This window comes from Ceratosolen solmsi, unplaced genomic scaffold (genome assembly GCF_000503995.2).
Source record: "Ceratosolen solmsi marchali unplaced genomic scaffold, CerSol_1.0 scaffold11, whole genome shotgun sequence".
Classification (NCBI taxonomy): Eukaryota; Metazoa; Arthropoda; class Insecta; order Hymenoptera; family Agaonidae; genus Ceratosolen; species Ceratosolen solmsi.
This window is the reverse complement of record NW_011948416.1, coordinates 7803775-7816022: the sequence shown is the minus strand read 5'-3', so window position 1 is coordinate 7816022 and position 12248 is coordinate 7803775. Positions and strand designations below refer to the sequence as shown.

At 24.6% G+C, this 12248-nt stretch overlaps 1 protein-coding gene across 3 annotated transcripts in view; it reads right to left on the bottom strand.

The window, feature by feature from the left end:
* Nucleotides 1-12248, bottom strand: part of mtg (mind the gap) — a 29685-nt gene that overhangs the window by 7937 nt on the left and 9500 nt on the right. For 2 of the 3 annotated variants that reach the window (XM_011495800.1, XM_011495799.1), the window contains exon 2: nucleotides 8033-8167. The exons of the other annotated variant lie outside the window; for it this stretch is intronic. In XM_011495800.1, the coding sequence (XP_011494102.1) occupies nucleotides 8033-8167 (135 nt within the window). The remainder of the gene's footprint in view (nucleotides 1-8032; nucleotides 8168-12248) is intronic. 3 annotated transcript variants of the gene reach the window in all.

The window sequence follows — 12248 nt, the reverse complement described above, 5'->3', positions numbered from 1 at the left end:
ATAAAACCATTCTTGCAACAAGCGGGTCATTGAAAATATTCTGATTTACATTAATCTTCTTTAATAATGATCATATAATAGAGAAACATAAAATAACAATGAATTAATCCGAATTTGATAGCTAAGAAATTTGATACTTCCAAGTAGTAAATTCTAAATGTTATATAAATACCCTTCAATCTCGTTAGAAATATTGCAAAAAGCATAATTGACATTTGTTAGAACACGTTTGTGGCATATTTAAACGAATTTATGGAGATTATGGTATTTCTAATATAATATCTTATTATTGGAACTCGTGCGACCGATAAGAGCTTAATATGTAATAGTCGAAGCGAAATTAATGCACAATTCAAAATATTATTAAACTCTTCATTTTTCATTCGTATCAATGCAAAATTGTAGAAATATTAGATAAATTATATAATATTTTAAATTAATAATTATACTCAACTATCATGTATCTTATATTTCATGAATCAAGAATCTTAAATCATATATATATTTAAATATTTTCCTAAAGCATAATAACTGCATAGTATGTTTCAAATATTTATTTTGACGAAAAAAAAACATCGTCTGTATTATAAAATTTGTATGTATCACAAAGCATTTAAGAGTGCACTAGCATTACGTCATATTTGATGCATATATATACTGTTTTTTTTTTAATTTTTTTACGAGAGTCACTTCAATAAATTTCAAAATTTGATGCAATAACATTCTGTGGATCATTAGTGAGTTCAGATAACCTGGCCATTACATTAGTTGTTCATTACAACATAATTTCGGAATATTAGACTGCATTTATAGACTATTTTAAATTGCAAGTTTACGATAATTTAATTGCGTAATGGATGAGTACTCATTTTCAAAGTCTTAAAACATTGAAATCAAATGTTATCATGTATTCGATTATAAATTATATATCGATAAATAAAATAATAAAAATAACAATAATATTATACGGTAGAGCAACAAATAGGCGTGTTTTATATATTATATTTTATATTTGAAATTAAACATATTTTTACGTTTTTATTATATCATGTAATTTTTTGTAATCAAACCTGCTAAAATCTACGTAAGCTTATTTCATTCCTTTTCTAGTCAATATCTTATCAGTTTTGTAAAATTTTTAAAGAATAAAGCACATAACAGTTGAACAAAATTATGATACTTTAATGAGCTATATAGGTTTTCACAATGAAAATCTTGCGTTTGTTATTTTCTTTTGTAGAAATTTATATTCATTATATTTTAAATTTACAAATTTGATAAAAATTCTTTAAAATTATAAGTAATTTAAAAAAATATTATTTACCAATTGGAATACTTAATAATAAACTTAAAACGTAAATAATTAGCCGATAGCTAATTTGTGAAGTTGGTTAAAAGTTAATTTTTACAAATATTAATTCATTTATCACGCTTACTTTTATAGATTGCTGTTCGTCATTTGTATATTGACAATATTTATAAGAAAAAGTCAGAGATAATAAGCAAGTTCATCGTATAAAAGGTATTAACGCTCAATAAAGAAAATTTGTCTTTTTTCTCATGTGATACTACGACGAATCATAAAAATAAAAAACTTCATTGTCGTTAAGCGAACCCAGCACATGTAGAATAAATCATTTATTGCGAATATTATGTACGTCTTTATTAGAATAGTGCAGAAAGCATAATTTATTCATAAGGATATGACGTATTGAAAATTTTTCTACGATTTAGTATAGCAGTTGGAGTATTTAACGAGCGGTACATCGGAATTACAATGAATCTGCGACATTGGCGTCTTGAAATTCTCTTGAATTTTTTAAAATTAATTTCAATATGTTGAATGTGTTTTGACATACGAGGCGCTTTATTCGTATATTAACATGAAGTGTCAGTGTATGCTTGAACGCCTGTGTGTGTGCGCGCACTCGTGTAAAGTTTATACATTGCAATATGTTGTATTAAAATTATATAAAAAATGTTTTCATATCAATATCTTGAATCATAGTAATTTGCTTAGTTTTTATCAGAAAATGAATTGAAAATTTTTATAGATTTAATAATTGATAATTCAATAAAATAATTGCTCTTTATTATCATAAATTTATATATTATCAATTGCGATAAATTATTCGTATGAATTATTTAAATATTCTAAATACTTCAAGTGTCTGTTACAATTTAATTGGTAAAATAAAGCAATTGATTTTCTTTTCTTATGTAATTTGAAACGAATTTATTAAATGAAAATGAAGTTGTTTAATAATTTCTCTAATAATAATTAAGAGTACAACTTATTACCAACGGATTACCTTCATTTTTACAAAATGATGAAGATTTATAAGGAATAATAATTATATTACTACTGCTTTTGACTTTCGTTTAATTCTCTTAGCAGATATTTTTGTTTTTTATACATTATTTATTACGAGAAATATATATATATATATATATATATATATATATATATTTTTTGTTTAAAGTACATCATTTGTTAATCCTGTCAATATTTGATTTTTACAGATGAGATAGTATTAATTCAATATGATGATGTAAGAAATACGAATGCGCTGAAGTTTTTAAAAATCAAATAATTCTAAACATACGTTAAATATCAAACATTTATATTGCCTTTTTTCTATTATATTTTATTACATTTGATAGAAACTATAGTTTTTTATGGAATTATGAATTTCATTATTTTGTGTATACGTCGTATACACAACATTGTATTTGATAATAATAAGAAATATTTATGTACATCGTTCTCACCTATTACAACTATGAGATATAATAAATTACTTAATAGGATTTTCGTACGAGTAGATTTTTGTAGTTACTTGCCGATATTGTCAAATACTTTACTTGCCTTTCACATAAAATCAAGAAAACAACGTATTTTTGTTTCATTAAATCATTGGAATTTCCAATTCATTATAAGACTCAAGTTAAACAACTTAAGTCAATTCCGATTGCGATAAGCGATCAGCTGTCTACCAATGATTAACTTATGTAATTAAACATCGAACTGAAAATTCCATGTACGAGAGAGGAGGCGACGTTCCCCGAAAATCATTCCACTTCATCAAGCAGTACTCTCGCTACCAAAAAAGATACAAGAATGCCTCGGGCAAATGCAACATTATTCATAAGAGAGATAATAAGTTCCGCGTGGTGAGGTCAAACATAGTGTCGTGGCGGCTTTTTTTTGCACTCAGGTGATATGTCGAATCGAAGCGCACGTTGATGTTAAATTAATGGAGATCGAGAGAACTTTCTACGATAGCCAATCGTCGCCGTGAGAAAGCGGATAAACCGTATTGTGCAATCGCGGTGTTGTGAAAACGAATAGAGGAGAAGGGCCGATATTTTCCGATTTGCCTTGCCGATGTTTTGAATTGCCGTTTGTGCGTGAAGGGACGTTTAGGAACGGCGGTGCAACGGATTTGACGACGTTGCAATTGTTATGTCGTACAGTCCATTAAGATCGTCTCGTTTATGAAATACGTATTAAGTGTGAAGGGGGGTGGGGGTGGGGGTGTTGAACTTTTAAGATTACATTAATATTTGTTTTCGTTGAATATTCGTCAAAATATCAATAAGTGACTGAAATTTTTAAGGATTATATTTTATACTTTTTTTAGATTTTGTACATTCATTATTGATTTATTTCGTTCCCCGGACGTATTATTTACTTTATTTTTTAATCCATTGAAATTTCAATGAAACGATCTTCTCCTTAATTATTTGAATGTTTAAATATCCAAAATTATTATCAAAGCATTTGTATTGTTTTCATTGTATAGGCTATTGTGGATTAAAAGAAATATAGTGTGTTAATGTAAGAAATATTTAATCTAAAATCTTTGCACATTTAATGATATATTTGATTTAATAATAGATGACGGCATTTTATCCAAGTGCGGTGAAAATGATTTAATTATCATGTAATATAGATTATTGATATTGAAAAAGTGATTAGTTTCGGATGTTGTTTTAGTAAAACATATATGTAATCATATTAAAATTTGCTAATTTAAAGAGTAGAAAATATTTTATTCTAAAGATATAAGATTACACGTCGTAAAACTGCATGATATTATTGAAAATTATTAATAAAAACTTATAAAAAAAAATGAAAAAAATATTGTTATAAAGTTAAATTTTATAATATAAAATAACCATTCCAGAATAATAATTAAAGTTTATTCGCAATATAAATGATGAATATTACATTAAATGTATTAAATAATACTTGGTAAGTTGTTCGGTATATTTAATTATCAATTATGTAAAATAGGATAAATTAAATTATGCGTTGCTTTTTGTATACTCGAATATTTGTATGTGAATGTGAGTGATTTTTAATCATCGTATTACTACGTACAATAGATTTTGTAATATGGTCCTTTAAAAAAATGTATTTAGTAATTATTGTAAAATTTTCATACTTAAGTCTTATATAATTTATATTTTCTATAATTCATATGGATATTACATTAATTTACAATTTTATTCAAAATTATCGGAAACGCATCTCTTATAATTGCGATGCAAATTTTAATCATCGTTCTTTAATTATAGTTAATAATTCCTTGCATTTTTTGCATTATTTAGTTATTCAATTTCAATTTCTGACTACATACGATAGTTTATTATTCTAAGGTGATAATTGAATTTAATACTACTTTGGATAAATTTTGTACTTCTTGTTCTACAATAGAAATAAGAAGAAAATTATTAATCTTTGAAAATCATTGATATTAATAAAAATTTGTATTGATCAAAATGTTATTATAACATTACCTTCAGAGAGAAAAGTTTTTTATACAATAATTGACGTGTTTTATACATCGATCATACGTATATATTAATATTGCTTTTACATGAATATAGATATGAGTCGTATATAAAATATGTAAATAAAAAAACTGTTACATGCATGTTTGTTGTAATGTCGAATTTACGATGTACGGCAACCAGATCTAAAATACTTTGAAGAAGTTGATGATACTCATTATTATTCAACTAGTGATCATTGAATAGAAATAACGGTAAAATAACACATTATATTAAGCTACGCGCGAGCGACTATTTCTTTATTATACAAAAATAATGTGAAGCGTATGTTTGTGTAATTTGGTAGTTATGAAGAAGCATGGCATAAATTAAATTGAAAATTCCATTTTATTTCTTAGTCTATTAAAGATGAGAAGATATCGATCGCGCATATAACAAAATTGTGTATAAAGATTTATTGTTGCTTTTAGTGTAATTTTTCTTGTATATTAAAGAAAAAGTTTTTCTGTTCTCTTATTATTTCCTAGTATCGGTATATATATATATATATATATATATATATAAATTTCTTTTAATTACAGAGTACCTTTACTTATGAATGAAATAATAAAAAAACAAAATAATATGAATACATTGTAGAATTTGAATTAGTTCTGGAATAAAATTACTTGAGCCTACAATTCGTGAAAGCGGATTGTGTGAAAAATTAAATTTCGTAAATTATAATTAATTTGTTTATAGAATCTTTACCTCTACAATTACGTGCAAAATATTTCGTAAAACATCTTGTTATTTACATTATAGGGCTTGCACAATTTTTCCGAGGTTTTTGATAAAATGTCATTAATTGGAAATTTTGCACATATATTGCTTATTAACATGGCTATTATTTATGAGCTATCACAAATATTTTTTACGATTTAGTATCGAACCAGCAGTTGCTCCATGTTTATTCCATAGCATTGTAATTATGTCAGAGATAAATGTAAGAGTAAATATTATTTCATACAAACACATACGACAAAAACGGACTACTACTATATTTTTTATTAAATATCTTCTTACCCACATCCATAAATAATGTATATTCATCAAGATATGAATTGATAATAATAGTTGAAACGCCTATTACTATAAAGTCTAATTTATTATGTTACTGTAGATGTAAATAGATTCATTTTTTACTAGGATAACATAAGCAGTGCAGAAAACAATTTTATCATTCGTCGTACTAAATTATCAGAAACTTAAATACTATTTGAATGACGTCTAGAAATTAAATGAGATACTAAATGTGAAAAATTAGTACGTTAACGTTTTCTAACTTGAACCGAGCATTAATTATTCGTTTTTTCTTTAACAACTCATCAAGAGAAAGTTTCTACTTTCAAGGTACTTTGCGACATTCCAAAGATCTGTTTTGATGTAAACATTTATTCGTTATCTTGGTATGGGAAGACACTTCTTGCATTAAAAAGAAAAAAAGAAAGAGAAAAAAAAGAAGAAAAAAGAAAAGAAAAAGGAATAATACCAACCGTCACAAATTAAAAAATTCAATCTTGCATTTTACACATATTGAAATGACTGGTGAGTAGCAAATATTTCAAAAAATTTGTGTAACACCCTGGACCATATTATCGAAGTAGTCGCCTTCGATGCGTGTACTTTCACATTGATCTATATTATGAACGATTTCTCAACCATGAAACAGCGAAGGTTTGTGCGAATGCTTGTTATGCAAGTTTTTATTTACTTCGAATCACTTGAATCATTAAAAAAAAAAAAAAAAAAAAACCAGTAAACATATATATATATATATATATATATATATATATATATATATATATATATTATAGTTTGATAAAATAATACATTAGAGTAATATATTAAAGTAATTTAAATCGTTAGAAAAAAATAAAAAATTATGTTAATCATGAAATAGTTTCTATATTCAATTTAATGAATTAATACTCGTTTCATTTCAGAAATCTACTTTCTCTGAATTTTTTCATTTATCAAATTTCATACGTGTATGACAAACTTAATATTTTACGTATATAAATATTTATATCTCTGACATACATACTTAATTATGGAAAACTTGAAGGAATAAATCAAAAAATGAAGAAAAAAAAGAAGAAAAAATTGTTACAAAACTTTTATTAAATATAGAAAATGTCAATAATCGAAAAATAGAATTGTATTTAGAAATATAATTTTACCTATAATACATAATACATTGCATTTCTTAAATTTGAACTCTAAAATAAATGTTTGTGTTAAATTACGTTTATACATTAAAAGAAAAATTATTATATATTTTTTATAACATTTAATAAGGACATTTACTGATTTTTATCATTCGATTAAATCATATAATTAATTAAACCATAACGTATATGTGTTTTTATCGATATTCTTGATATCTAAATTAGGAAATATAATTCTAATTAAGCTTTATCGATTTAAAATTAATTTGAAATGAATACCAGACAAATTTTTTTATAGAGCTATCTTTTATGTATGATCATGTGTTAATCGTAGAGCGATAATAATTTTTCGGCTATTCAATAGTGGTAAAAAAATTATTAGTTACGATTGTAAATTTAAATGAAACGATCAAATTAATTATATGATATGAGGAATATATTTAAAATTATAACAGTCATGTAAAATTCTTCATTATTATCTTAATTTATAATATTCTGAAAACGTATTGATTTATATAATTAAAATTTTTGCGTATACTTACACACATACGTGTCTGCTAAATGAATTATTTTTAAAGTAATTTACAAATCGTCCTTATAGATAAACTTATTTAATAATTTGATAATTACATCTAAGTTTGAAATAATAAAAGCAAGTACGTGCATAAAGAAAATAAAGCGTTTCATAGGGCAAGTAATTTGTAATTATTAAAAGAGGAAATACAGTCTTTATTATATTATATACAGACATTTTCACTTTGTTATATATAAATGTTTTAAAAATCACATTATTATGTACAAAATATGTCTACATTATTATCTAGATATACATTTTGAAGGGACAGATATATATATATATATATATATATATATATGAAAGAGAGAGAGAGAGAGAGAGAGAGAGAGAGAGAGAGAGAAGGCTAGGAGTATTATTCACAATTTACATTGTAGAAATCTTAGTTTGGGTTATGTACATAGAGCCGCCACACAGAGGCAACTCAAGGGAACGTAGCAACACTCACCAAGACCAACGTAGCCCTTGACGCCTCCTAGATTACGGACCCGAAAGAGCCCCGACTTTTTGAAGGCACAGTTTAACGTGAAACCAAAGTCCGATTCCAAAACGCATGTTCCCAATGCCTCTCGCCACGTGCACCCTAAAACCAAATTTCAAACACCAAGCATTTAGAGGGTTACGAGCACTCATTCCACCCCCAAATTTTCGGATGTTGCTCTTTTATCGGCTTATTTTAAAGCTCGCCTCTAAAATCTCTATTGCTTGCGTATGTATGTGCTCCGAAACAATTATGTACAATATTGTGTAATGCTCGATGTTTTTTGGAATACAGACGGTAAAGCGGCAATCGAATCGTGTAACAAGAATGATATTTTTTTTTTCCTCGAGCACAAGTACTTTTCTCTTTGCTGGAGCAATTAAAAAATAATCGACCATCCATAGTTTGTTCAGCTCTGAATAGAAAACATATGCGATCTTTAGTGAGACGGATAAAGACAAAAGTTGGAACTTTTATCATCCTATACGTAAAAAGATAATAAAAATATTATATATACGCATATATGTATATGTATGTAACCTATTATTTGGCAATTTAAAAACTTGGAGAAATTTAATTAAAGTATGAGAAATAATATATAATATAGACTGCATGTACGTAAATAAGTGCTAAGTGTGCTCAGATTTAATGTGTATACACATATGAAGAAGGCGTTTTTAGTCAACCCAGACTTTCATGATCTTAGAAATCGGTTCATTACCGAAACAATTTCTTTTTGAACGATCAGTATAATCGTAATACTGTTGGCTGAAATTCCAATACGATAAACGAAATTTTCAACATTTTAATTTTCAACATCCAATAGTTGCTTTTTCAATAGAATGGAATAAATTTTTTTATCATACCAACAGAATTTATCGAGAAGTAACTTAAATAGACACGAGAAACATATGTCACTACTGGCCACATGCACTTGAGAAATATATATATATATATATATATATATACGCTATTTACAAATCACTATCCTTCTCATCGTGTCTTTCTAAACTTTCTCTATATGTATAATAAGCCATACTCTATTTCTCTTTGATATTACAAGATATTAAATTTTATATTATAAAAGATATTTAAATTTATCAATATTTAAAAGACATTTTCTGAAAGTTGAATACGTAGTTTTTCATTCTTTATTTTATTTATCGGTAAACTATAATTTTTCTTTATTTAGCAATAGCTTTGTTATTATTATTATTATTATTTATCTCGAGTTAACTAAATAGAATTTTGCAGTTGTAAAAAGATAAAGTTAATTTTTTCTCGGTTAATGATAATGTAAAATAACTAAAAATTTTGTCTAATAATGATATTGGAAAATAATTTAAAAAAATATAAATTACAAAATTATTGAAATGAAAATGAATATAAGTAATATAAGTAGTAAACTTTCTTATCTTTCAAATTACTATAAAATTTTCTTTTTTATCATTAAACAATTATAGAGTCTGAGAATTTAAATGACTGAATTTATATAGTGAAAGTAAATTTTATTTTGAATCTAGAGTTTATGATTATATCGACTATGAATTATATATATCAAAAATTAATTCGAGCACTTGCATTCAGTAGTACATGCATTCTATTATAAAACTTTATTTAAATATACATTAACTACATTTAATATTGCTTCATTATGTAATAAAATTCAGAATTTTACTTTTCTGTTTGGTTACGTATTATAATATTATTAAAATTAATTTTTTTTTAATTCTTTTTTTTTATATTTAAGTATGTGCAATTTTTCGTCACATATTTGTTTGAAAAGTTTTAGAAAAAAAAACATGTATTTGTAAACAAAAAATTTTCTATTTTAATTTCCAGTGAGATATATTGAAGAATGTAATGAATTTTTTCTTTACATATATATGTAAATATGTATGTAAAATAGTATATTAGTAATTACTGTTTCAAACTTGTTTTTTTAATCAGATTGATTTTTTTATATCGTATATTCTGTGCTATTAAGTTTTTCTTCTCATCATCAGTAAATTTTATTGCTAGAAAAAAAAAGTCTTTGAAAAAGTTTTGGCCTATTAATTCCTGCCTCCCCGCCCCTGATTATAATTTAATTGTCTCAATAAAATTAGAATGATATATAATATTTATCAATGAAGTTTACAGTCATATGTAATTAGTGTTAAGAGGTCATAATTTTCAATATCTTGTTTCGAATTTCTAAAAGTACAGTATTTTAAGCTTTATGTTATGCTGCATAATATTGTATTATTTTACAATATTTAAATTAAAAGAATAATGAATTATTCTAGTCAACTGGAATAAAAGTAATGAAGCTTTAAGGACACAATGTCAGTTTTTTGAGGTGACAATTATCAGTAGGAATCAAACAGGTATTGTTTTACTAATAAATTCGTTGTAGGTTTTAGATAAAAAAAATTAATGAAATAACTATTAAATTAATATCTAATATTCTTAAAAGAGTTTGATATATTTGAAGAAAAATATCGCCTAAACTGTCTAACATCAACTATGCATTATGTTGAGTTCTATTGATGTATTAATAATGTGTATTTACTCCTAAAAAAATCAACATTAAAAATAAAAAGAATATTACAATGTACAAGAAGTATTAAACTCTTACACAGTATGGTAATATAAAAGATAAAATTAATTATAAATTATTAATATATAAGTATTTATTACTGTTTTTCAATACAACTTTCAATCTTATATCTACAATTTAAGTATTCTTCACACAAAAATTGAATTTTTACTTTCGGCTATTATCATTTTATCACAAGCTTACCGAAAATGAACTAACAAATTTTAGAAAATTTTATATTTAATTGAATATTTAATTTCAACTTTAGTTAAATACATTGAAATATATGTTAAACTTGCTTGCAGTTACTATGAATATTAATATTTTCCTCGTTGGGGTCTAAAAGTATTATTATGTTTTGTAAAAAGTATATACTATTACTTCATATGTTAATTGTATTATCTATTTTATCATTTTGAATAGAAATTTAATAGTTTAATAACAAAAAAAAAGGTATATAAACACTGTATCCACTCTAGCTTGCCTTAAATATCAAAACTGAATTACATGAAAGTATTATCTCATAATGCAATGGGCGTATTAAAATCTAATATTAGCTAATTTCTATTCATATTGAGGAATTTATATATATATATATATATATATATATATATATATATATATATATATAAAACATTAAGTTATGGATATTATGGAATATATAGTTACGTAAAATTAAATTTTAATTTTAAATTCGTATGAATATTTAATATTAAATTATAATCTGTAATTTGTGATAAAAAAAAAAAAACTTTCAATTCATTTTCATTTATATCGAATTAAACAGTTACTTATGTTCTTCTTATAAATGATTCAATTATTTGCCTGAAGAATGCAATTAATTATTAATATAAACATTGATTGTACTTATTGTACATATGAAAAAAGATTTGAATTACATTTACTTTACTTAAATTTTTTACTGAATGGAATATTTTTCCATTCATGTTGTTCATATAAGACATACAAAGCGAAAGAGATAATAAAGAGGGAGAAATCGCTATGACGCTAACAATGCTTGACCTCGGTTATTTTCCCTTGTTAACTGTAAATTATCATTCGTGCCTAAAAAGAAGAAAAAATAAAAAATAAAAAAAAAATTGAAAAAAAAAATTGAAAAAAAAAATGAAACCAAAAAAATTGATAATTTTTAATGGTTATAAATATCTTTGCAGATACATAAGAATGTAATTGAAATAAAATCAATTTAAAGCTTTTTAATTACTATGAAATTGCAATGCACAACGTTGCAGTGTGAATTAATTTATAATTAGCGTTTAGTAATTTAATTTAACGTATTTAACGGATGTTTAACGAATAAATTATTTTCCATTTAATTTCCATGATTAATTTTTATCAATAAATATATCAGCAAACAATTCAAACGTGCGATAAGCCTACGATTATACATAGTAAAAGTTATTTTTAAGTCCAAGAGTGACTTTTATTGCTATTCGTCTTAGAATAAAATTTTAATTCACTTATTAAATTATTAAATAAAAATCATAGAATATGGCTGGTAACGACTTAATACGTTGGCTCGTAACAACTTTATAACAAATTTAGGAAATTATAGCTTACAAAACGGCACTTCCTCTACCG